The following is a 26,933-nucleotide window of genomic DNA, read 5'->3' as shown; positions in this document are numbered from 1 at the left end:
TGACCTCAGGAAGAACAGGCCAAGACTCAGAGGAGTCGCTGTTTTTCTAGTTACTCCCCACCTGCCCCCGAGGGTCCAGACACACATGCTTCACCACACCAGGTCCTCAACAACGTCCACTAAACCGTCCTCACTCCTGATTTCCCCTGTGGAAAAGGATCTGGGAAGGGAAAGCACCTGGCAGCAGGCTTACCTCCCGGAGCTGCTGCACGCCCCCGAAGATCCGCATCACGCCGTCGATCTCCTGCTCCAGGCGCCGTGCCCAGTGCTGCACCCTGCGTGCAGAGAGGAGAGAGGTCAGGAGTGCCCGCCTGGTGCTTGGAACAGCCCAGCCCAGCACCCAGGGGTGCCCAGCAGCAGCCACCCCTTCAAACACTATAGTGCACCCGTGATTCCTTTGAAATCCAGACCCGGAGACCCAGGCACTGTCGAGCAGCCAGGGAGGAGCGCGGACTGGAGTTTAAACGCACGGAGGGAGCCCAGCAGCTATAGGAACCTGCGGGAAGACTATTTTCCTGGTGAGGAGCCAGCCCTTGCTGCTGCTGCTGCTCTGAATCTGGGGACTCTGGACACCTGGGAGGAGGGAGATGGAAGGGGGCCAGGGGGTGCTGCTGGATCCCAGAGCCTCCTATCCCCAAGGCTCAGTGGGGTCTGGGGAAGGAAAGGGAACACGAGTGGCTGCTGCCACTACCACCAAGTCACTGTGTGACCCGGGCAGGCACTGGCCCCTTTGGGCCTCTTCAGAGCGGTGGACACGGAGATCTCCCAACTCAGGCGGCCCCTACCTTTCCAGTGCCCTGGTAGACAGATGCTTATCTGAGGCCCTTGCTAGGTATCCCACAGGAACCACCCACCCGCACATTCAGTTCAGACCATCCTGCCCCTTTCTGGGGACCCGGCAAGCCCCGAGAGTCCTGCACCTGAGCCACCAGCCTGAACAGGCCTCCTTCTCACTGGTGCCACCTCAGAAGGTATGAGAAGGACACGTGAGAACAGGTCAAGGATGCTGCCCAGGGATCCTTGGAGTGGACAGGATGGGCAGGCAGTCACACGGCTCTGTATTCTCAGCTCAAACCCAGGAACAGGGGCGGTGCCTGAGGAGAGGCCTGGCCCAGGTTCTAACCTGGGACCCTTCTTCAGGCAGTGCCAGATCAGGTGAGCAAAGGGGCTGGCCAGAGAGACACGGTCCACACTGCCCAAGGCGCTTCCTTCGTGACCAGGGCCCCTTGTTCTAATGCATCTGAAAAGGCCTCTCACCCGCCCCATCCCACAGACACAGAATGAGGCCCTTCCAGCGAGGGCTCACACAATTACCACGAAGGTTTAAATATGCCACAGGTCAAGCACACCCCACAGGGCAAGGGAGGGGTGGGGGGAGCTAGCCCCCAGCCTCTGGCCCCAACACCTGCCCTGGGCCTGCTACCTCCCTGCCTCCCCCAGTGCCACATGGTGCCAGGACTCTTCTAGCTTGGTGGGTCAGAAGAGCTTGCCCCTGCTCCACACCCCTCCTCAGGCCTGTGGCTGGGGGGCTGCATCCATGCCATTGTGTATGCCCGGGTTGGTTGGCATGGGAACTCAGAGCAGGAGGCGGGCAGATCACTAATTGCAATTTGCCAAGCTGAATGTCAGGACCGAGATGAAAAAAAAAAAATCAACATCAAAAGAAAGAGGTATTAGCTTTGGCTTGTTGCTGGTTGAGCCACAGCCTGATGTCCACCTCCACTCCCCACCCAGGGGAAAGCTAACCCACTCCTCACTGCAGGGGAAAGCTAACCCTGCAGAGGGCAGGCTGCAGGCCAGGCACAAGGGCAATCAGGCTGCCCGCTGGGGGAGGGCAAAGCCCGGTGAAGAATGAAGAGCCTGCTTGGCCCTGGTTCCTGTCTACCAGGCACTGATCGCTTGGCCCTGGCTGTGGGTGGACAGTGTGACAGGTGGCTGTTTTGTGTTCCTGAACCGGAGCCTGGGGGCCTAATGTTGAGATGGGCCGCTGCACAGTCCTGTGTCCAACCAGGCAGGTGACCCATGAATGGGTGAGGTCAAGGAGATGATCTCCAAGGGGAACAATTAGTCCTGCCCTGGCCCTGACCCTGAACCTCAGCCATTCACTGGTCTAGGGGACAGAATGCCAATCATTATCCTTCCTGGGGCTATCAGGTACAGGGACACCCGCTATGTATGTCCAAGGTGCGGTGCTGGCTTTCTTGCTCCAATCCTCACAAAGAAGCAAACACCATCTTCCTGAATTTACTCATGAGGAAACTGAGGCACAGAGGTGTTAAGTGACCTGCCCAAGGTCACCCAGCCAGGAAGTGGTGAACCCAGAGCTTCACCCAGGGGTGAGCCGGAGTCGGCGAGAGCCGACGGTGTGCGTGTCTTCCCAGCTATGCATTCGGCGGCGTCACCTTGGGAGTGAAATCGGCCATCGTGGGAATATTTATAAATCGGCAAATGCTGCCAATCACAGTTTTCCTTTTCCCCCTGGAGGGCAAATTGTAAACATTTACCAGCACGGCACTGATGCAATCCCAGGCTGTTGACTCTTTTTTTTAGTGTATCTATAGGTCTTCAGTTCTAGGAATTCACAGACATGTGAAGAACAGGCATGGATGCCAAGTTTTTATTTTGCTCAGACAACACATTATTATTATTATTACTATTATTATCATCACCATCATTTCATCAAAAAAGGTGATTTCAACCCTAAAAGTTTTTTTAGAAGAGCCAAATCTCAGGATAAAGTCCAATTCTGACCCAAAACACACACTCACTTTCCCACACACACACTCTCTCCCTCCCCGCCTCCCAACACACATGTGCGCGCGCGCACACACACACACACACACACACACACACACACACACACACACAGTCTCCCCATGCCCACCCCCAGGCTGAGCAGCTCTACACTCTGCTATGGGCTGCAGGGACTGGCCCACCATGACACCCCCCCACCCGGAGTCTAGGGGTGGCTCCAGTCCTTGGTCTGGCGTACTGGGCCTGATGGGTAGACCCCAGACCCCAGCTGCACTGCCCATCACCTCAATGCAGGGCACACAAGTTATCCGATTACTCACCTACATCCAACCCAATTAGGAAAGCAATACATGTGCCGAGGCGTTTAAAAGAACATGACAGATCATTCATTTTATCTTCACAGAGATGTGACTTTGTGGGTTCCAGGTTTTGGCTGGTGTCCCAGGACTGGCTCCAAGGGGTGACATATGGGACGGAGGAGGCCAGGAGTCACCTATACACCTGCAGCGTCCTGCCCCCAAACTGGAGAAACCACCCACCAAACTGAGACTAAACCTGGCAAGGCACGGTTGTCCTCACCCCAGAAGGGCATGAGGACTCTGGAAGGATCCACAGCCCCACTGGGTCAAAGGCAAAAGGACCAAATCCCACCTGAGCTTCCAACAGCGTGGGCCCAGGTGCCTGGCTCTGCCAGTGCCTCCCTGGTCAGGCAGTGTGGCCCACGGGCCGCCCTCCCAATGGCCTAGACCCACCTGCTGGCTCCTTGCATCCATGATTTTCCAGTTCTTCATTGAGATGACAATGCTTATCTGAAAGTGTCGCTAAGTGCCAAATTAGCAAGACAGTGAGGAGAGAGCGTATCTGGGAGGAGGCACGTGCAGCCACTGGCTGCAGCCGGCATGGTGACTGCTGTGGGCACGAGAGGCCGGGGACAGGGCCAAGCACCACCGTGTCCTCCAAGGTGCCTGAATCTAGGAGGGTCAGGCACTGCACCTCCATTTCACAAATACAAAAACTGAGGCCACTGGCAAGGCTGGGTGCTGGGCCATATACTGTAGAGAAGCCAGACCTGTCCGGGCTCCCTCAGCGCCATGGCCCACCCTTCCAGGATTACGAGCCTCTAGGGAGCTGCCTCTGCCAGCTGCGTGACCTTGGAGAGTTCTCCCCCCTGGATCCTCAGCTCTCCTGTTTGTGAACGGGGCTAGTACTGAGTGGCTCACTAATGGCCGAATCCACAAGGCAACCTTGATGGGCAGTACTATTACTGGGCAGTCCCCTGAGGGTTAGAAGCTCATCCAATCCAGCCCCGTCCCATGTCCCCAGCACTCAGGAAATCTCCCAGGAATGCCTGCGCTTGGGGGAGGAGATGCAGAGGGAGGGTGCTGGGGAAAGGAGTCCCCAGTGGCCCCCTTCAACCCTCTGCTCCCTTGCAGAGAGGGGCCAGGAATGGGCACCGGGCACCAGGCAAAGGTGCATGTGGCTCAGGACTGGCAGAGGGAGGGCAGCCCAGTGGGAAGCGGACACCAGGAGCTGTGGGACTCAGGCCTTCGTCTCCAAGGCAAGGTCAGACCCAAAATGTGAGGGAAGAGGGGGTGTCATCATCAGGCAAGGTGTGGGATGGGGATCTGGGACTGAGGGCCCCCTTTAGCAGGCAGAACCACAGTGACCCCAGCTGGAAGGCGGGGGAGGCCCCTGGTCAAACTACAGAGCACTCAGGTGGGGGCCTCCGGCTCCGAGGCCAGTTGCACACCATCCCCCCTCTGCCAGAGGGGAGGGAGGCAAAGCCAGGAGGAGGGAAGGGAGGGAGGCAAGGCCAGGAGAAGGGGTGGGAGGAGACAGGAGAGGAAGGGGAGGGGAGGAGAGGGGAGGGGAAAGGGGGAGGGGGAAAGATGGGGGAGGAAGGGAAGGGGCAGAGAGGGATGAGGGGGGAGTCTGTGTGCAGATGCAGCAGACAGATTAAACTCCTGCCAGTTGTTAATTTTATATGTGAAGTTGTTGATCAGAATGTGATTTAATTGTACAGTATAATCCAGGCTTTTGGAATAAATTATGCAGAAAACTCATCTATAATTAAACAAATCAAAAAACCAGAGACAGGTGACACTGCAGGTTCACCCTCAGAGGGCACAGGTAGGTGTGGGCGGCTGGACCCTGCAGAGGGGCAAGAGGGGGAGGGGGAGGGCAGGCAGGGGAGGCCTTGGAGAGGCCAAGGCCTAGTAGGGGTAAGGGCCTTGGGACCCCCAACCTCGGCCTCTGCAGGCCTTTTCACCACTCCCAAGTAGGAGTGTTTTGCCATCGAAGCCCTGCTGCAGGCTGCCTCTACCAGGCAGACTGCCTGGATAAACCCCATTTCAGTGGGGGCATAGGAGCAGTCCACAGCCCTCCCTTCGCCGAGGGGGGAACAGCAGACGCAGTAGAAGGGGCGTGTGGCAGGATGGCACTGGGCTGGGGCAGGTGAGGGGTGTGGGGAGCAGGCACAGCGGAGGCCACTTGCTGCCAAGAGCACTGTGAACCACAACTGGCAATGGTGGGGGCCCACAGGTCTCCTGCTTCTCTTGTGACAGGCTGGCCAATTATTCTCCTGGCTCTGGGGGAGGCAATGATGTAAAATAAAGTGCTATTTAATTATTCTGATTGTATTTCAGCTGGCCTGCCACCTCCCACCTTGGTGCCTTCGCAGTCTTCTGAAGGGGAAAGAAAGGCAGGGCGGGGGTGTGGGGATGTAGAGGGCCTCCATGTCCCACCGCCACTGGGAGCTCAGAGAATGGCTGTGGCCCTGCCCCCAGGCCACAGCCCTGCTGCTAAGGGCAGGAAGCTCAAAGCTGCACCCCAGGACGGTGGCATCTCCAGAGCCACCTCCCCCGGGGAGTCCTCCCTGACCATTCGGGTGGATGTCCCTCTTCACTTAGGCTGAGTACCCACATCCATCCCCGGTTCATGTGCACACACAGAGCCATCGGGCAGTGGGGCTGCTTTCCCCACAGTCCATTCTTCCTTAGACCTGCAGCTCACTAGGGAAGGGGTGGCTGTGCCTCCTCCTTAGGACCTCCAGGTGGGCCGCAGACCCCTCAGGAAGGGCAGGGCCTCCTTCCTCCTTGTCTGCTCAGGAAAGAAGTATCTTGGGCATCAGCATCTTTCAGGGTTCAAAGTCTAGAATGGGGCCCTGACCCCAATTTGACCACAAATTCCCAAGAACAACAGGGCTGGCAGAGGCAAGTCTAGCCAAGGTCATTCACTCCTGAGAGGTCCAGGGGATCAGAGTGCCTGGGGGTGTGGAGCCTCGCACTGCACAAACCATGGAGGGAAACTGAGGCAGGGTGCGAGGGAAGATGCTGGCCCCTCCCACTCATGGTGGAATAGGGCTCACAGCTAGCCGCCTACCACTCACAAGCAGGTAAACTGAGGTGCGAACTCAAAGCGACGGGCTCATCTTCAACAGAGTTGTGATTCAGTTAAAGGGACTCCTAGTGTGGGCGACACTGCGCCCCCAGGAGCACTGTCCCCACCCTCACCGGCCATCCCATGCACACAGGAACCCCACAGAGTTGGGGAGGGGCTGGTGTTGCCAAGACTCAAATTAGTCCATTTCCATTGGCCTCAACTGTGTGTCCTGGGACCCTGCCCAAATACTGCTCCTTAATGAGGTTATTAATTACGGGCCGTCTCTTCCCTTTCTTTTCCAAGGAGAAAGCTTTCTTCCAGTCGGCTCTCTCAGGCCTGGGCCCTCCCACCCCCGCCCCCGCTGACGGTAAACAGTTATCAGCTTTAATTAGGGTACAGGGTCCAGCCCAGTATTTAAGCCTCATAGTCTGAAAGGGGATGGGAGGGGCCGGCGGGGGAGGAGGCCGGGAGCCAGGGAGCAGCCTCACTCAGGGCCGGGAGAGCCAGGCAGCCCACCTGGCCCAGAGAGAGACGGACAGCGTCCAGCCTCACACAGCAAATGGCCACAGCCTCATCCCCACCATCAATGCAGGTTGGAGGCCCACACGGGCACCAGCAGTCAGGGAGGACTGCATGGATGAGGCAAGCTAGGGCCATGCAGGTTTCCCAGCAGTGCTGAGGGCACCGTGGAAGGCCCACCTGAGCTGGACTCCTTTTTCTGCACAGTTGGCTATGCGACCTTCATAATAACCTTCGCCTCAAGGTGAAAGCAGCAGTTGTCACGCCCACAGTCACAGGGTCCCTGAGCAGCCCCTTGGTAGGTCTGGGTTTTTCAGCAGGAGGGAGAAGCCCCTAAGGAGGACTGCACCAGCTTCCATGGGGTGTATTCTGCCCTGGCAGTCCCTGTAGTACCAGGAAAAGGGGCCGGAGAAGGCACCAAGGGGCAGCAGAGCCAGAAGGAGGTGCGGATCGGGAAGAATGGAGGGGCTGGTCTGTGGGAGAGGTTGGAGGGCTCTGCTAGGGTGCCAGCCTAGGTGGAGAGGGGCCCAGGGCTGACTTTCCACCAGACCCCTACCGTGGACCAGGCCCTGCTCTGTGGTCCACACCCAGCTCTATGATTTAGCCTTAACAGGTCTGCTGCCCAGGTGGCCTCCACGGGCCATGTGGGAATCCATTTCCTAAGGGGTCTGATAGGGGTCTCCCTGCCTGGGGCCTGTACCTAGGCGCCAGGTGTGTCGCAGCAGTGACAGGCCAGGGCTCTCCCTGCACGGCCTCAATTCATCTTCACAGCAGCTGGCTCATCTCCCCAATCCTCAGAGGGGGAAACTGAGGCACAGAGCAACTAAACAATGTGCCCAAGGTCACACAGCTAATGAACGCCAGTCAGGGTGACACGCACCTCTCCTCGGGATACCAGTCCTGAATGTCCAGCTTCGGAGCGCCCACTTGGATACCTAACGGGCCTCTCAAACTAAATGTGCCCCAAATGGAGACCCTGACCTCCCTCTGGATCCTCACTCTCTCTCCACTGCCCCACCCTCCACTTCCCCTGGCTCAGCTGACGGCAGCTCCCTCTGTGCAGGCCCGAAGCCTCAGGGTGACCCGGAACCTGCTTTCTGCCACATCCATATCCAGTCTGTTAGCAAGTCCTGTGCCCACTGCCTACCACCTTCCCAGACCCTGGCCTGGCCTGGGCTGCGTCAGTCCTCTCTCTCCAGGACAAGCGCAGCCATCAGCTCACCGGTCTGCACACTGCACCTGTGGCTTGAATATGCTTCTGCACAGTCTGTGCTCAGGGGGCCCCTCTCACCTCCTTCAGGTGATGCGCACACATCCCCTGCTTGGTGAAGTCCACCTCGCCCCCTATTTGAAGTCTTGTCTCTCCCCAAACCCAAAGCTGATCTCCATGTGCCCTGCTGGGGTCAGTTTTACCTAGTGCTCTGTTAGGCTGAGCCCTGAGGGAGGAGGCTCCTGCTCTCCAGCCTGGACGAGCAGGCTCTGTGCCCAGTGACTGCGCCTCCCCGTCGGGGCGACCTCCCCGCGACCCTGCGCAACTGCGTGGCTGGCCACAGGGGCAGGCAGGTGGGCTGCCCGGCGGAAGCCTGCGGAAGCAGAGGCTGCCCAGGGCTGGTCCGGGAGGCCCTCGTTTTCCCTGGCTCCTCTCCGTATGAATTATTGAAGCTCATTTATGACGAGACTGCCCAGGCCCGTGGCTTCCGTGCATAATTCATGGCTCTCCCAGAAGGGCCAGGTGCTGGAGCAGCCACTCCTTCCAGGAAGCGAGAAGAAAGTGCAGGGAAGGAGCAGCCCACCCCGATTATGCCCCATCTCCGTCACCTTCAGCAATGAGCGTGAGGAGTTCATGAACTAGCCGAGGCCTCCCCAGAGCACAGCAAGGGATCCGGGCCAGGGACACGGGGTATCTGCCAGCCGCTCTGCCCAGGATCACTGTCTGCTCCCCAGGCCCGGAGCCATCTGCCCTAGTCACTGACAGACAGATCGCAGGCCTGTTGGGGTCTGTAGCGCCTTCTCTCTCCACACATTCTCCAGGTACAATGGAAATGTAACCCCTGCCCAGGCCCACTTAACAAACGGAGGTTCAGCGAGGGTGGCTCTCAGGAGGTGGCTATAATGACACAGCCCCTGGGTGCGCAGCCAGGTGCTGTGATGGGGGAGCCACACCCAAGCCTGGTCTCAGGAGCTGCACTGTAGGGCTGAGGCACAGGTGATGGTCACCAGGTGACTCGGAGGACCCAGGAGCTCCGGCAGCAGAAGCCTGGCTGGAGATGGCAAGATAGGCCCTGCGTGTGTGTCACCAACCACTCTGGTCAGATTCTGTCATTCACATGTCCCCATCTCCCCTCCTGCACATGCTCCCCAGCCCCCAGCGTGAGTCAAATCCTCGCTGAGCCGCAAATAGCCATCCTCTGTGTGTATCCTCAACACAGCCTCCTGCCTTGAGGAGAACAGAGGAGCCCCCACCCTTCTGGGTCCTCTGATCCCCTTCAGGGCAGAGGTGCCCCCGTGGGAGCTGGGAGGCCACCGGCAGACACCCGGGTAGCAAGAAGAGGCAGTGCACTAGGCATGGGATGGCTGTGCCTCCTCCTCAGACTAGGGCCTCCAGGACCCACTCTTCCCCAGGCTCCTCCAGCTCAGCTGGGGACAACTGTCCTTCCAGCTGCTGAATCCAAGCACCCCAGGCCTGCCTGGGACTCCTTTCTCTTTCTTACACCCAGACCACTGGCATGTCTTATCACCACCATGGCTACCATCTGGTCACATCCCTCCTCTGCTCATACCCCTCTCGTGGCTCCCACCTCACTCGAAGTAATGGCCAAAGACTCATGCTAACTTAATGGCCCTGCCTGGCCTGGCCTCCCACTGCCCGCTGACCTTCTCTCCTCCTCTCTTCCTGCTCCAACCACATTCCACCCCAGGGCCTTTACACTGGCTGTTCCTCTGCTTGGAACACTCTTCTTCCAGACACACCCTCCCCTCCGTTCAGGATTTGCTCAAATGTCTACTTTCTAGTGGGGCCTACTCTGACACCCCACTCCAGTTAGACCATAACCCTGCCCCCCCAACTCATCCTGTTCCTTCTCCAGGGCTCTCATCACCTTCCCAACACAGTATGACCTCTGTCTGCATCCCCTCCCTGGACTGTTCTTGGCCTGTCCCCTGCCAGTGCCTGGCACACAGCAGACGCTCATGAGTGTGGAGAGAATGAACGAACAGCGGGTTGTGCTGAGTGTCTGTGGAAGGAATGAATGTGCCCACAGTGGGGGGGACACGGACTGGAAGAGGGTGAATTGGGCGGGAACCAGGATTTCTCTAGGCACCCAAGGACGGCCCACTCCAGGCCCTGTGTCCCTCTTGCACTGACCTGCGGGCCATGCCCACCATGGCATCTGACCTGTGTTTACCAGCCCAGCTCACATGACCCCCAAGCAAGTCTGTGAGAAAGGGGCAGGCTGCCTCTCCCCAGCTCTCAGATGACAAAAGCAAGGCTCAGAGTGGCTGCCCGTCAACTTTATACGTTTTATTTAACACAAGGTTACCGACTGCTTGCCTTGCTAGGCCCCTTCCTTTCCATCTGGGGAGAAGCAGCACTGGGCTGCTGAGAGCACCTAGGGCATGGGAGCACCTAGGGCAGGTGGGCCTTGTGAGCGAGGGAAGGGGGAAAAGACTGGCAGAGTGGTGCCCAGTCTTCAGGGAACTGATTCCATTCATTCATTCACCCCACAGACAGTAACTGGGGCTCATCACAACCAGGCCCAGGTGCAGAGCTACCTGGCCAGGCAGCCCAACATGCCCCCTGGACTTTGTAGCTTGTGCTCTGACCCCTGGGTTGGGGGCAGCAGAGAGCACCGAGCCTCAGCCCAGTACTCGCTAGAGGTTGAGGGTGGTGTTCTCAAGCCCCCCGACGGGCTCCAGCAGTAAGACCCTCCTGGCTTGAGTCAGAGGTGCCCACAAGTGCAAAGCACTCACCATTTTCCTGGAAATTTTTGGTAGATATCGTCACTAAAACATCATCTCGAGTACAGGGCCTGGCACACAGCAGGTGCTCAAAAAATCTTGGCTAAACGACTGGAAGTTCCATCCTCACATTTTAAATATTGGGAAGATGAGGCACAGAATGGCTCAGACAAGGTCATCTACGGGATTCTCTCCAGGACCCCCGGCTCCTCCCCTCCTCAGTCGCTGTCCCTGGACCAGGCTTTCTCTCAGGACACAGCCAACAGAGCCCATGGTTCCAGGTCCCACTACGGGGCCTGTGAAGTCCCCACCCTCTTCCACTTCAGGGCAGGGGCCTCCATATGCCACCAGCCTGGACACCACCTGTGAGATATTACCTCCCCGCTGCTGGCTCCAGGACCATGTAAATCACCTGGCTTAGTGGCCCCTGGGATTGTCCCTGCTTCCCCTGCCGGGCCACTCTGCGCTGAGGCCGGCGAGGCCCGGTCATGAGCTTTGGGCAGCCTGAGGCAGCCCAGGTGCCAGGAGCCACTGCCCACGGCACATGGGCCTTGGAAGCGTGTCAGCAGGAGAGGGACGGGGCGGGCCTGGAGCCTCGGGAACTGGGGCTGGATCAACCTGGGCAAACCTCTCTCCCACCCCACCCTGCTCCTCCCTGACCGGGGAGGCCCAGGACCATGGGAACAATGGGGACCCTTAGAGGGCCTGTCAGAAACCGGTCCTGGAGGATGAGCTCAGCTCTACCTCCCCCCGCCCCTCGGATGCTGCTGGGAGCACCGGCCACGTACGGTTATTACTTGTTCAGCCTCACTTCTGTTTCTTCCCCACTGATGATCCCCCCGACTGGGAGCTCCCCAGAGCAGCCCTGCACACAGCTAAGCCAGGTGTCGTAATAAGGCCAAGTCAGTTGCTCTGCTCCTCAGCAGAAGAACCAGGCCCTCCGTCAGTGTCCTCTGTCACCCATGCCCTCCAGGAAACCCAGGGGTGCCCCAGGTCCATAAGAAAGCCAGCAGCCCCATGAAACCACATTCTGCGGACCTCAGCCTGAAAGGCAGCCCCCGCAGAGGGACAGGTGTGACGGAAAAGAGTGGAAGGGTGGGGGCACCCTGAGGGTCTGTGGTCTGGGGACTGCTTGGAGGAGGTGAACTGCGTGCACAGATCCCAGTGCCGAGTGTGAATCCTGCCTCCATCACTCACTATCTGTGTGATTTCAGCAACACTCAGCCCTGCTGCCTCAATTTTTCCTGTCTGTGAAATGGGCATAAAAATGGACCCATCTCATTGGATAGCGTATGTGAAATACACCACCGAGGGTCCGGCTCATTGATGATGATGTGGTTAAAATAACTACTCCCTTTACAAACTTTCCCTCCATCAGGGCCGCCCTCTCTTGCCTTCCTTCCCATCTTCTTCCTCAGCTCCCACCCCCACGCTCAAGTCTTGTCTGCAACAGACATTGCCTACCCACTCGCCATCACTCCCCCCACTCCTTGCTAACAAAACCCAAGTCTGCAAGAATCTCTCCACCGCCAGCCCCAAGGTGACCCCATCTTTAGCTCAAGGGTAAATCCTGATTAGCCCGAGCCAATCACAGTGCACCTTCAGTGATTGGTTTAGAATGGACATGTGACCCAGTTCTAGCCAATGAGGTGTGAGGGAGAGTTGGGTAGCGGCCTCTGGGTGAGGTTCCTCTTAGGAGGAGCCCAAAGGAAACCTCTCTTCTTTTACTCCTAATGTCTGGTGCTTGTGATGTCTGGAGCTGTGGCAGCAATCTTGTTGCCATGAGGGCCGTCAGCCAAGGACCAACGGCCACACTAAAAGTGTGGCCAGCCAGGCAGAGTGCAGGTGGCGGCCTGGTCCTTGGTGACAGCATACACTCGTCCACCTCTGGGCTCCCTGCGGGTAAGAGGCCTAACCATGATGAAAAAAGTCGTCCCCTGTGGTTACCAAGGTTACACAGAAGCAGCCTCTTTTCCTTGTAGCCAAATGCACTCCTCAGACACAGATCTGGAGGGGTCAGAAGTGAGCTCAGTGCCCACTCCTGGAAAGCCCCTGTGAACTGGGCAGAGCTGGGAGAGGAGGCACAGGGCTGTGAGAGAGGCCCACAGGGGTAGGAAGCCAGAGGAGGGCCTCAGTGGGAAAGGCTCCTGCCCCAGTACTCAGGCTGAGGCCGCCAGCTGGGCGAGGGACATGGTGAGCAAAGGCCGGAAGGTGCAGAGGCCAGAGCAGCTCCTAAGACCTGCAGGCGGTCAGCCTGGCTGGAGCCTGGGTATTTCCAGGGCTAGCGGCCAGAGCCCAGAGCAGCCCAGGCAGGGCCTCACATGCTGGCTGAGAAGCGAGGCTCTGCCCACGGCAGGCTTCTGGGCTGCAAGGTCCCAGCTCACCCTCAATGGGAGACACTGCTGCATGGCTGGGGGGGTCTGGGAAGGGAAGGGAGGATGCCCAGGTTCCCCCCCGCCCCCCAGCCTGAGCCCATGGAAGAAGGAGACACATCCATCTGAGAGCCCTCAGCACAGGGCCCTGTTCTGCCAGCTCCTTTCTCTTTCCTAATACATGAAGCTGGGGGCAGGGCTGAGGTGGGGTGTGTGTTGTTTGTTTGTTGGAACTGGTGGCAGCACCAGGCCTGACCTTTAAGGCTTCAAACGCAGCGTTCCAGGCAGCGCCGGAGGGAGGAGAGGGCTGCGCAGGGAAGTTATTAAGGCTCAAATGCCACATCAGGCTGGAAACTGCAGTGGAGCAGGGGCCTCTACCACCTTGGGGACACACCAGCCCGCTCGTACCCACCTTGTGACACAGCTGTCCTTTCCGAGGTTACCTGGCACGGAGGGCCGCACACCCCACGGGCGCTGGCTCTGCGGGCTTCGCTAGGGGAGGCTTTGGTCCTCCCGCATCCCAGGTCGGGGACGTTTTTACTTACGAGAACCAGATGTACATCACAGTGTGAGGGCTGCAGGGCAGGATCCCACCTCGAGCGGCTCACATTGAGCACGGGGACTGGGCTCTGCCAGCCGCACATGTGCAGCCAGCAGAAATGGGCCCGAAGGCTCCTTTCAGCTACCACAGGCCTCAGTTTCCCTGTCTGCACAAGGGGGTATCAGGGCACCATCTGTGGCTGGGATATGTCTTTCCCAAGTCAGGAAGCCATCCAAAACCCACAGTGCCCAAGGAGACGGTCCTACCCAGGCTCCCTGCCCCCAGAGGAACACTCACTGGACCTAAGTCTCCCAAGCCCTTCTCAGCCACTTCTGCCCTTTGCAGAAGCCCCCTCCCAAAATGCCAAGGACTCTGGGCTATGCCAGCCCTGCCAACACACAGGCCTGAGAATGCCAGGAAAGCAAACTCACAGTCCCTCAGACATCAGAACCCATCAGTTCAGGGCCCACGCAACAGCCCCAAGGGCCAGCAGGCAGCACAGGGCACCCAGACACCTTCCTTATGAAGAGCCAGTAGACAAAAACTCACTCTTGAAAGGAAGTGCCCCAAACAGAAGAACACGAGGGGGTCATCGAGGCGAAGCTTTTGTACCCCAAATTGCCTGCAGCTACTACGCAAATGTCTTGCCGAGAACCCCAAACCTACGGCAGATGCGCCAAGGGATGCCAGTCTCCCTTCTGTGTGCAGATGACAAGCACCCACTCTGAGAGGGAAAACCACCAGCCCAAGGTCACACAGCAAGGGTTTCCACTGCTGAGCCCCGACCTCCACACCCACCCTCCAGGTCTCCACAGGGAAGGGCTGTTTGCAAAGACGCTCTGCTACACAAACTCACCAAGCTTCCCAGAGTCCCAAGCCCCCCAGTGCATCTAAATACTGTTCAATTTGCAAGAATTTGAATTACAAGGATGCAGCCTCTGTGTGTTTCCTTTGCAGACTGTCATCTGAGCCAGTTGGGAGATGATCAGACTTCCCAGCTCAGCCTTAACTTAGGCTGTTTCTGACATAAAAGTTTGCAAAACATTGGTCCCAACAAGCAGGCAGCTTTATTTCTCACTGTCAGCATTTGCCCAGCCAAGCCCTGGCATTAACCTCAGAGGCAGGTGCAGAAGGTGGGCACTGGGAGCAAGTTCTGGGTGCAGAGATAAACTGTGCACATGCCTGCACATACAGATGTGCACACATGCAGAAACACACACCCATATCTGCATTCAGACACATGCACACACCTACACCTGTGTATACATAAGCATTCGTGTACACACATACCTGCACATGTGCACACAAACAACATGCAAGCATGCACATGTGGGCACACAAGCATGCCTTTATATACAAATGGTCACTCGCACGAGTGTGCACAACATGAACATGTGATAGGCAGTTAGGCAGACAGGAGCAGAGCAAGGACAATCGGCCAGGTACAGGAGGTCATCAGGATGGAAAGCCCTGGATGCCTAGCAAAGGACAATTGTAGGGTGGGACCTGGCCCCCAGGGTGACCTTTCCTCCCCTAGCATATCACTGGTCATGTAGTTTGGACCCCCTGACCTTTCCTTCTTAGAGATAACACCTAGGCCTCAGTTGTATTTCAGCTCCAGGCCCAGAAGAGCAACAAAACCAGCCACAGGTGACCTCAGGGCCAGCTGCATTGGGTAATGACCCCGGCCCTAGCACTGGCCAATCAATCAGTGGAGACCACAACCATGAAAGGACACACCGAGAAAGCTGCTGAATATTACAATGAATCTTCCCCTAGGACCTCCCCTAAAATCTCCTCCCTTAAAACCATTAGGACTGAGGACCCAGAGCTCTCCTTCAGCGCCTTCCCCTTTCCCTTTCCCTTTCCTTCCCCTCCTCTTCCTCCCTGTTCCCCAGGCATGTCACCATCAGCTTCATCCATCCCAAGCTCTTAGGGCCTTCCTTTACCTCTATAACTTGTTTCCTAAGCCCGTTTCTTCCAGGAATTACGTCTTCCACCTCTGTAATTTTACCAAATAAATGTTCTCTTGCAGTTTGAGTCTTGGCTCTGAATTCTTTCCCAGCCAGAACTCAAGTACCGAGGTTGCTGAACCCAGGTCCGGTCCCACCCCATGGGTCTAACACCCGGTGCCGTTCCCACCGCCTACAACAAACACACTCAACACATGGGAACAAAAAAACATAAGAGCACACACGTGTAGACACTTCCACACACAAGCTGACATTGCACACAGGCCCAGGCATGGGCCAAGCACAGGAGGAAAGACCCAGAAGCCACAATTGGGTCTCAGGTGCTTGTAGGGCCTGGCTGTGTGGTGGGTGCTACGGGCAATGGCACAGGTGACTGGCACTCAAGAGTGCAGGCCCAGTCGGACTGAGAATCCTCCTAGATCAGGGTCCAAATACCCTTATCACCCACACTCTGGGGCCAGGCCTATCCCTCAGGACCTGTCATGCCCCAACCCTAAGAGGCAACACCATAAGGGAATTCTGTTTTAGAGATGAGGCCCTAAGACCCAGAGAGGCTGAGGAAGTTCTCAAGGTCACAGGACTGGTGAGAGGTGCAGCACAGCCTCGGTGTGTGCCAAGAGGGGGACTCATTCAGAAAGATCTGGCCAGCAGGGAAGGGAGGCATCAAGGCGGGAGAAAGGGATCCAGGGTGTGCGCAGGGCAGGGGAGAGAGGCAGAGGGAGTGACCTCCCCCCCTGCTCCCCTAATCCCTTCCCCTTTGTTTAAGGTGGGGAGAGATGGGTTAATGATCAGCAGGAAAGGCTTCCTGGGCCCCTCCCTCTCTGCTAAACAATCAGGCTGATCAGAGCTCAAAATGGGTCAGTCTAGGAAACAGCTTCCAGACACCCAAAGGGTGGCCAGAGGCCAGTACGGGAGGTGCAGGCTCCTCACCCCAGAGATGAGGCCCAGCTGGGCTGGGGGTCAGGCCTCACCCCAGAGCTAGAGCAGTGTGGACAGGAGCTGGAAGACCCCCGGGTCTGTCTTCTTAGGGCACTGGAATGTCAGTCAGAGGGCCCTGCACCAGAGGAAGCTGAGGCCCAGGGTGAGAAGAGACCTTGTCCAAGGTCACCACCACGCTACCCAGCAAGATGAGAGGATTAGGCTGAGACTGCCTTTGACAGAGGACACCCCAGGACCAGGCCAACCCATGGTGGGGACCCTTAGGTCCCCCATGTGAAGATCCCCCAGGTCTCCTGCTCTGTGACGCCCAACCCCACAGGCTCAGTCACCAGCAGAAGCAGTTGCTAGGCGTCGAGTGGCCCAGACCAGCCCCTGAAGGTGGGGGGCCCAGGTGAGGTAGGAGGGGGACTAGGTGGCCCATGAACAGGACCAGGGCCGGAGACACTAAACCAATGGCCTGAGTCCCGCAGTGACAGATCAGGGCGTTGGGCTCAAGCTTGTGGGCTCGAAGGACAGCACCCCTGATTCCTCTAGGAAGAGCTCCCTGTGACGGCCCCGCAAGTCCCGCAGGGGCGGCCCAGTCTGCACCTGTGCCACCAGCTCCCCTCTGAGCCACAGGCAGCTGGGGAGGCTCTTCGGGTTGCACAGGACAGCAGAGGAAGGGAAGGGAGAAACAGGGAAGCCACACATACACCTCCCTCTGGGAACGGGAATATCGATTCTTCAGCTTCTCCTAGGCACCAGAAAGAAAAAGCTCCACCTGATAGGAAGAGAAGCTCAGTTGGCTTGAGGTACATGCCCAGCAGTGGGAAAGCCCCCGCCCTTGCCTATAGAGTACCCCAAGCCCTGGTGCTGCCCCCCCATCCCCAGGCCTAAGGCCCTGAGCCCCATCACTTAAAGACACAGGTCACCAGTTCTAGAGGCAGATCTGGAATCTGGAGGCCTGAGAGGACAGCAGCAGGGAGGTGGGGTGGGAGGAGGTGCTAGAAAGGGAAGGAGACCATACCCCACCCATGGACAACAGGACCCTGCCACACAGGGACTAGAGGATCCAGCCCAAGGTCCCCATGAACAGCCCCACCCCCACCCGATGAATCATACTAGAGTCTTGGGGGGAGATGGCAGCTCGGCAGCTTGAGAGAGTCTCTACTGCCCATCCCTCCATGCCAGGCAGGCTTGGCCCATGACTTAAAGCCTTGGAGAAGGGAAACTTGGGTTGGGGGGCTCCATGATCACCTGTGAATGCAGGACGGGACCGAGGTGGGCACAGGGCTATGAGTACCAGGGCAACAGGGCAGCCGTGGGCCCAGGAAGGCCCCTTGGAGGACAGAGACTGAGCAAGCAAGGTCACAGTGGGAGGCTGGGGTGTGCTTCATGTGTCTGATGCCTCATTTTCTTCCAAAGACAAGGCTTGAGTCTCCACTCAAGTGGAGACTGCCACCTGAGTCTGCCAACTTCCTGGGCGTACTGCACAGATGCGCCCAGCCCCCTGGCAGGGCAACTAGGTGACAGAGTAGTCCTCACCCAGAGCCGCTCCAGCGGTTGTGGGGCTTTGGGCAGGTCCCTTCATCTTTCTGAGTCTCAGTCTTCCCATTGGGGGACAGGCATGACCACGGGCTCTGAGGTCACGTGGCAACGCGGGTAAGGGGCCTGGCCGGGGCTAAGTGAGGGGAGGCCACCATTACCCTGGCGACATCGCCCACCACAGTCAAGCTGGGCTTCAGAGAGGGAGGGAGGGAGGTGGCCCAATGTCTGTCTTCAAGGAGCTGACACCCTAGTGTACAGCCTGAGCTAGTGGCATGACCCAAGGCATCCAGGAGACTGATGGGTGGGGGCCCATTTGGCTGTGGCATCTGGGCCTGATGCTAATGTTACAATAGCTGCCACGGTGCTCACACTGGGAGCCCGCCCTGTCCTCCAGATGCCACACCCTCTCCCATTAATTCTCACCACCAGTATCTTAAGCAGGTTCGATTATCTCAGTTGGGGAAACTGAGGCAAGGTCATCCCAATGGAGAGGGTCAACTCTGAAGACCAAAGTACAAGCCTGCAGGGCCTACACCCGACACTCAGCATGCCCTCAAACTGCCTCCGCCCAGGAGCTGGCAGGGTCCATCCATCCACATCTGAGGTGCCAAGAATTGGCAGCGCCCACCTGTACACAGGCAGAGGGGAGGAGGCTCAGAGCTCAGAAGCGTCCATTCCACTCGTGACTCAGTCTCTCCTTGAGGACACCAGTGTGACTAAGAATCCAGGGTGAGGCTCACCCTCAGACTAGGAGGGGACTTATCTTAAACGGGCTCCCTCCCTTCTCAGGGATTAGCCTGACAGCTGCCAGAAGGAGGCGCTCTATAAAGGTGGGGCATGGGGGGACATGTCCCCCCAAATCCTCGACCCCAGGAGGGACGTCAGTGGCGGCAGCAGGCCACGGAGCCTCACCCACCCTCCCTCCTGGAAAAGCTGCGGCAGGTTGTTGGGGAGACAGGGACCCAGGTGTGTGATGCTGCCTCCCTCTAATGGGGAGAGTCACAGGGAGGTGCAGACACAGCTCAGAGGCCCAGACAGACACACGTCACCCACCATTAACCGTAGCTAGACTGACGCATGCCCGGTCCAGGAGCTCAGGAAAAGGAGCGCATACCCCAGCTGTCATTAATCTGCTGGGGCATCCAGACCCCCCAGGCGCCTCTCTGCTCCCCACTCGCTCCCCACCCACACCCGGAGGATGGGAGGTGCTGGCCAGCACCGTCCCTGGGGCGGAGCGGGGCCAAGAGGGGCAGCCAGAGGGCAGCTGGGTGCTTCACCCAGCGCTCAGCTGGGACCTCATGGAGCAGGGGCCAGAGAAACGCAGGGGCTGGAGAACAGGGGACAGAGGTCCAACAGAGGTGACAAAAGAGGAGAGCAGGGCAGGGTGAGCACAGAGAGGTGAAAGGGACCGGCCAAAAAGTGCAGGGGCAGTGGAGAAAAGATGAGAGACCCAAAGGAGGCAGGGGAGGGAAAGGAGACCAACAGGATTGGGGGAGGAAAGGCACAAGGAGCGGCAAGGCGGTGAGGCTGCCCCTCAGCCAGCAGCGCTGTTCATGCCACTCGTGCCACCTGCCACCACGCTGGGTGAGCATAACTGGGAAGAGGAGTATGCAGGTGACGGGCGTGTGCTCTGACTCCGCCTCACCCCCCCCAGCCCCTCGGTGCAGGCGTGCACACACATGCACTGTGCACATGTGGCCGCACTGTGCACATGTGGCCACTGCCTCGTTTGAAAGCCTGATCCAGGTCCACAGTCCTGTCCTCCCTCCAGCTCTGACTCCTCTGCCCTCCCCGTGAGCAGCGGCCCTGGTCTGCTTCGCCTGGTGGGCACAGAGCCACGCCACCAGGGCGATGACAGAAATGACGGCCACCAGACCCCAAGCCACACTTGCTTAAAGCCCAGCAGCTTGAAACGCTGGCCCCGTCGCACTGCCAGACACTAATGAAGACGTGACTTCCCCATCTGGGGCCCTCTCCAGAGGGGTGGTCACCTCAGTACCAGGAAGCCGAGGGTCCCACTTCCCACCTCAAAGCCACCTGTGTCAAGTCTCATCCCAGCCTGGCCACGCTGACCCCAGGGGGTTGACGGAAGCCACCCCCTCTCCCCACTCCCAGCAGCCCCAAGGCAGCAGCCTCAGCCTTTGTGTCAGCTCAACAAAAGCCCCAAATCCAACTGGACATGGTGGTCATGAGGGATGGGGGAGGGGGGCAGGAGGACCTCCCTTCATTCCCTCCCCGTCCTCCCTCCAAGGGTCAATGGGCATCACATCTGCAGGACCAGGGCAGCTGAAGGGCGCTGGCTGTCACGGTAAACCCTGTGTGTCGTCACACCATTAGTCCCCTCCCCCTGGACCCTCAGAGCTGCACAGCCCTCACCCCACCCCCACCCTCGTTCTCTAATTACGATTTCCAAGACATGTCCCATACCCTCGAATTAGCTCCAACTCCATCTACAAGAGGAGAGCGTCCAGCTGGAAATCACTCCCGCTGCCATCACACCCGCCTCACCACCTTCTTGCTGGGGACAGAGGGACAGGTGTCCACTCTGGTCAGGGTCTTACACTGTCCTTCCAAGGGAGACCCCTGCAGGCCCAGCAGCCATCTGACCCACTGCAGGTTGGAAGGAGAGGGAGTAAGGTGGGAAGAGGTGAAAAGAGGCATCTATGTAAACCTTCGCTGGAGGAGCTATGAGACCGCCAGGGCTCAGCTTTGAGGAAAATAAAACAACAAAAAAATAGTGCTTTTGCTCTTTTTAAACATCGTGGCTTAAGTCCATTTTCATCACAGCAAAATGAAGGACAGAAACGCACCCATGAGCTCTGAACTTCTGCACGATTCTCTTCTCCCTGTGCGCCCCCCCCCCACACACACGAAAAATCCAGACAGTTGACAGAGGACACGTCCGTGCGGCACCTGTAATTTGCCAATGGATCACCCGCCTGAGCACAGCCAGGCTGTGCAAGGAGAGCGGTGACGAGAGGGAGAGACACTCGGAGCGGTGCCTTTCCCGAGTTTGTCCGTCATCTGGGAGAACCTGCAAGCTGGGGCCAGCAGGTTTCCAGGCAGAACCAGGAGCTCCTAACCTGGGGTGAGGCTGGTCTAATGACGCACAGCCAGGGGCTCCCTTGCCCTGAGGCCAGACCCTTCCCCCGGGGCCACTAACAGTCAGGCTACTCATTTCCCAAATCCTCCGCCCGGCCACCGGTGAAGGAGACCAGGGACAGGTGGCTCCCCAGGGAGCTGAGAGACAGATGACAGACAGCAAGGTGGTTGCTGTGACCCAAAGCCAACGGGGGCAAGGGCTGTCTGGGCACTGACACAGGCTGGGGCATTGTGCCCACAGAAATAGCTGCTGTCCTAAAGGCCACAGGCACTGAATGCCCACTCCCAGACGGACACATCTGGCCAAGCTCCCCCGGAGGAAGCCGGAGCTGGCGGCGCCCGGGGAGGGAGAGAGGCTCCGAAGGACCACGACGCCCAGCAGAAACCGGCAGGCCCAGTGGATGCTGTTCTCCCGCTGGGGCAGCAGCAGGGGTCCTCCCTGACTTTCACCTTTTGCCCCCACCCCGGTACCTTCACCTCCCAGCTGGGCTCCCCAGGGCACCCTTCCCCCAGGCGCAGTGGGGCGGCCAAGAACAGGGGGCACTGAGCCCCTCTGTGGCACTGGCCACAGCCAGGTGCTCACACCCTCTGCATCGGGCCGTCCCCCTCAAAGGAAAAGGCCAACGAAGACAGGTGTGGGGTGCCCCCCACCTCCGGCTCGAAAGCGCCAGGCTGTCACCCAGGAGGAAACGGGGGGCAGAAGCGCAGCTCTGGCTCCGCGGGGCAGGGGTCGCGGGCCGCCCCCTCGTGCAAGCCCAGGTTCCCCGGTCACCCGGACGGCGGCCAGGGAGTCAGCCGGCCCGCTCGGACCCCACGCCACCGGGGGCCCGGAGATCTGGCTCCGCTCGGACCGGCGGGGTGCGGGGGTGGGGGAGGAAAGGGGCACCGCGGGGAAGTTTCCCGACGCAGCCAGAAGCGCCGGGACCGCGGCCGCCCGCCCTCCGGGCTCGGCGCTGCCACCGCCGGGCGCAGCCGGCCGCCGGACCCCGCGCTCCCGCCGCGCCGCGGGGCGCAGGCCGGGGGCGCGGGGGCGCAGGGCTCCGCGGGGTCCGGGGCCCCGAGGCCACTTACGTGTGCTGCTGGGGGAAGCTGTAGGCTGAGGCCCCGGGGGCGGCGAGCAGCGGCAGCAGCAGGAGCAGCGACAGCCGGCGTGGGGCGCCCGGGCCGGGCCGGGGGCCGCGGCGGGGCCAGGGCAGCGCGGGGCGCGCGGGGCCGGGCCGGGAGGCGCCGCAGGTCCGAGCCGGCACCGCCATGTTTCCATTCAAGACGCGGCGCCGCGGGGAGGGGGGGCGGCGGGCTGGGGGCGCGGGCGGCGGGCGACGGCCGGCCTCTCTCCCTCCGCCTCCTCGCGCGGGGCCTCCGCGCTCCACGGGCCGCAGCGCCTCTGCGGGCCGCCGGCTGCGCGCCGCGCTCTCTCCGCCGCGCGGGCTCCCGGCGCTCTGAGCGCTCGGCCCGGGACCCGCGCTCAAATAGCAGCCGCCGCCACCCCGCCGGCGCCGCCCTCCGCGCTCCCCCGCCCGCTCCCCGGCCGGCCCGCCCCCGCCCCCGCCCCGCGCGCCCGCCCCGCGCGCCCGCCCCGGCCGCGCGCCCGCCAGTGCCCGCGCGTCCCCGCCCCGCGCGGCCCCGAGCCTGCCCTGCCGGCCCGCGCGGCCCAGCGCTGCCCGAGAGCGTGCGCCCTGCGCCCCGGCCGCGGCCCGGGCTCCCGCCTGCGCCCCGGAGCTCCTCCCCGCCGCCCCCGCGGCCAGGACGGCGCGTACTGGACCCTTCGGAGGGCTCGACCTTCAACAAGCTTGAGGCCTGGAGTCGGGCTGGACGGTGGAGTGGCCATGGCAGGCTTCAGCAGGCGCAGAGGAGCGGGCGGCCACCCCCAGGGCTGCTGCTACCCTCAAGAGCCCTCTCGGGGAAACGGGGCCCCCGCCCCCGACAGAATGAAAGGACCCGAGTCTCCTTGCTCCCGAGCGGGAACCTGGGTCCCGCTGCGCCGTGAGGGGCTGGGAACGGCAGGATGCAGCCCTGCGCAGCCGCTCATTTCAGGTCCCGGGGCTGAGCAGGCGCCGGGTGCGGACAAGCCCCCAGCGCCAGGCCCGAGGCCAGCTCAGCCTCTATTTAGTCTCCTCCAGTGCTGTCCGGGAAGCTCACCCCTGCACAGCATCACTTCTGTCCTGGAGGCGCCTGGCTCTTCTGTGCTGCAAGGAGAAGGCTGGGAGGCTGGAGTCTATTCTTACTCTTCGGCCTGTGGGCCTCTCAGAGCCTCAGTTTCCTCCCTTGTGGATGCTTGTGTGGGTACCCATCCCCATTTCCAGGATGAAGTGAGAATGGGGGTGAACTGCTTGGTAAACCAAAGCACTCATGGTTGGGGGGCAGAGGGCATCCCTGAGGTTCCTGCAAATGTGTCTGGGGGCCCTGCTAGGCCCCCGGTGCAGATAGGGTGGAAGAGTGCTTCCTGCCAGCTTAGCAGAGGCAAGACCCCCTTAGCAGTAACTTCCCACAGACTGCGCTTAACATGAGGAAGGAGGGACAGTAGCCACCTGAGCAAGAGCCCCTGCTCATGATGCCTGGGTGAGTCCCCATGGCCCTCTCACAAGCAGACAAGAGGATTTGCAGCCGGGGAGAGAAGGGCAGCCCCTGGGCTGAGGCAGGCAGAGGTCAGGGGCTGCACCAGGTCTCAGGGCAACCTTTACTTGCTTCCCATTCCCTTCTGGACTGTCCCCAGCCCTGCCCCACCTCACAAGCCAGTGCTTGACAAGGGAACAGCTTTGGAGCTTCCTCCTCACCTGACCTGAGTGAGTCTTCAGGGGCCAGACTGAGGTTTGTTGACAGGCCCCAAACTATGAGGCACCCAAAACATTATCAGAGGGAGGCAGTGCCCTGGGCCCTAAACTGCTGACAAGCCTTGGGGTCTAGTGAACAGGACGTGCCTGCTGGATTCTGGGAGGTTAAGCCAGGCCAGCTCTATGGGGACAAGCAGGGCCTCACTGATCCAGATGCCTGATTGTGCCAGATGCCCCCCCCGGCAAGGCAGTCCCTCCAGGCTGGACAGAATGAGGCAGGGTCTGCGTAGAAGAATCAAGCCTGGGCTAACCTGTACCGAGCGCCTCCAGCTGATGCCTGTCTCCTGCATGCCTAGGGCATGGGCTGCCCTGTGGCATCCTCCCCTGTCTGTTTGCTGGACAGATGCCCATGCTCATGTCCCCAGGGAACCAGCAAAAGGGTGTCACCCCTCCTAGGCACCTTTCAAGGCAAACTCTGCAGTGGCAAGGTGAGAAATGTCAGGGGGCCTCCCTGCCCTTTGACACCAGGATGGCAGTGCTGCTCCCAAAGACAGCCCAGGCCACCAGGCACCTCTATCCAGGCTGGGCAAGGCAAGGAGGTGTTGGTAGTTGGGCATTTCACTCCCAGCCTCCACAGATGTGCACCTAATTGAGCCGCTGGCGCCAAGGGAAAGGCGGGAGATTTTGGTTGACAGGCCGTTAAAGGAAGACAAATAAGGAGGGGAGGCAATTAAGAGTAAATGGGTAGTAAGAGTTTACACATTCCAACTCCGAGGCTCAGCATCCTCAGTCTCCTGGTGGCTGGCTCTAGCCGCAGGTTGAGATCGTGGGGGGGGGGGGGGGGGGGAGTAGATCAAGGAATTGGGGCCTTCCATGGTGGGCACACTGACATGCTGGGCACCAAAACCTTAGCTACCCACCTGGCCAGATATGCCTGTGCTGGAAGGCGTTGGAGGCACTCTCTTTGAAAAGCAATAGAAAAATATCCTCTGGTGAAGATTAAAAAAAAAAAAAAAGCTTTGGCATGAGGTATCACAGGTAGTATAGGCCACCTTGCCTCTCTGAGCCTCTGCTTCTTCATCTATATAATGGGAGGCATGGTACTCACCTGGCAGGGGTGGCCTGAAGACCCAAAGCATGTAATACCCCAAGGCAGAGCTTAGCACTCAGCACTCAGCAAAGGCCCATGTAGGGAAACCACAGAGACGCTCAGGCATCCCCAGGAAGGGCATGTCCTGCAAGCAGGCAGGCAGGTAGGGAAGGGTTCCTGGAAAGGCAGTAGGGATTCCAGGTTGGCCTCTCAAGATGAGCAAGATGGGGCAGGTGTATTAGGGAGGGAAGGGAGGGAGTCTCCCTGAGCTAGGACCTGTGCTCCTGAGTCCCATTGACCCAGCCTGCCTTCACTTGGGTCAGTAGAGCTGGCCCCAGCTTGGACAATTGTCCTTCTATAGCAGGAGGCTGTCCCCACCTCATCTGGCCCCCTCTGATGTGCTGATTCTCCACCTCCCTTGGGCTGGACTCGGTGGTCCCCAAGGGCCCGCAGCAGGGCACACTCCATGAATGGCTGACTGCCAGTGCTTGCACCTGCCAGGGGCTACTTTGGCTTGCCAATTGGTTCCTTGGGGACACCCAGGGATGCAATGGTCCCATAGATTTCCCTGGCTGAGCATGGAACGGATGCAGCCCGGCCTCCAGGTGCAATCAGACAGGGACCCCACCTCCAAATGCATCAAGAATCCTTCAAGGCCCCTCCTCACAATGACCGGCCCGCAGTCAGTTGAGTGCCACTTATTGTAATAAATGGAGGGGCTGGAGTTCCGCCCTTTCAGGCAGTGTAAGCCGTCGCCACCTGCACACCAGAGTCCGGGCCAAGTCCATGCTACAGACTGTTGGAGCCTGCAGGACCCCCCTTGTTAGAAAGAAGGAGGAGCTGAGGCCTAGAGAGGGAAGGAGACTTGCCCGAGGACACCCAGTGCTCAGTGCAAATCAGGAGCTTTAAGTTTGGAGACCTGGGTTGTTATCCCAGATCCATCTCCCCATGACCAGGAATGAGGCTAGTCAGAGCCCCCAGACCCTGGGCCTTGGTGTCCCCATCCCTGCCTCCAACATCAGAGAAGCCCAGAACCCAGTATGGGGCTCCTGGGGGAAACCAGGCCTTCTTGTGCTGCAGCGGACGCCCCCTGGTTAGACCTCCATCATCATCAGGGCCACTGACCTCAGACTATTTGACCGAGAGAGAGGGCACTAGCTAATTGGGGAGGCTCTGACAGCTGTAAGAGGCTCATCCTTGGCTCCTAGGAACTCTCCACTTGGTGGGGGGAAGTGACGCAAAGGAAAACAATGTGTACAGCAAACCATGGTAATTGGGTCTTGTAGGTGAAACAGCGTGTGGTCCCTTGGTGCTGCTTGGGTGGCCAGGGAAGGCTGGCTGAAGGAAGGGGCCTTGAAACTGATGTGGAAGGACAGGGAGGGCTTGGGTGGACGAATGGCTGGGGATGGGGGGAGACAGGCCTGGCAGAGGGTCTGAGCAAAGGCCTGAGGCAGGACTGTACTGGACTTGGGCAGGGAGCAGCAAGGAGACTGTCTGTTCCAGCCCCAGCTTCTTCCTCTCTTGACCGCTCCACTGTGGGGAGAGAGGGAACACAGCCCCCTGGGGTGCTCCCAGCAGAGGCAGGGAGACCGATGGCTTGTCCTCATGGGCCGTGTGGGGCAAGGCTCAGCTCAGGGGTGACGATGTGTCAGGGTGTCAGGATAGCCTGTTTGTCCCTGCACCCAGGATTCCAGGACCCCGGGTGGCCTCACCCTTACAGAAGGACCCTTGGCTCTGTGAGTCCAGGGAAGCACAGAGTTGCCTTCACTGCCTCGGCTGCCCTTACAAAGCCCGAGGCCTCCCAGCCGGGACAGGATGGAGAAGGGCAGGAGTGTCCAGCCAGAGGGACACAGGGCCTGCTCCCTCCAGGAACCATGTCTTGGTGGTCGCTTTCCCACCAGGAGCTGTTCTAGACAGTCTGGAGTTTTCCTCAGAGAGGTCTGGTCCAACCTGTTCTTTTACAGATGAGGAAATTAAGGTCCAGAGAGGGGAGGGCTGTCTCAGGCT

The 26,933-nt window shown here is 59.5% G+C and overlaps 1 protein-coding gene across 10 annotated transcripts in view; it reads right to left on the bottom strand.

Moving 5' to 3' along the window:
• Positions 1 to 22,318, bottom strand: part of CACNA2D2 (calcium voltage-gated channel auxiliary subunit alpha2delta 2) — a 110,691-nt gene extending 88,373 nt beyond the window's left edge. For all 10 annotated transcript variants that reach the window (XM_087824696.1, XM_087824699.1, XM_087824697.1 and 7 more), the window contains exons 1-2: positions 22,137 to 22,318; positions 194 to 275 (exon numbers count right to left, since the gene is read on the bottom strand). In XM_087824696.1, the coding sequence (XP_087680822.1) occupies positions 194 to 275; positions 22,137 to 22,318 (264 nt within the window). The remainder of the gene's footprint in view (positions 1 to 193; positions 276 to 22,136) is intronic.
• Between the last annotated feature and the right edge of the window lie 4,615 nt (positions 22,319 to 26,933).

Source organism: Miniopterus natalensis, chromosome 15 (genome assembly GCF_054644295.1).
Source record: "Miniopterus natalensis isolate mMinNat1 chromosome 15, mMinNat1.hap1, whole genome shotgun sequence".
Taxonomy (NCBI): Eukaryota; Metazoa; Chordata; class Mammalia; order Chiroptera; family Miniopteridae; genus Miniopterus; species Miniopterus natalensis.
The sequence above is the reverse complement of the archived record's forward strand: the minus strand, read 5'-3'. Positions and strand labels throughout refer to the sequence as shown.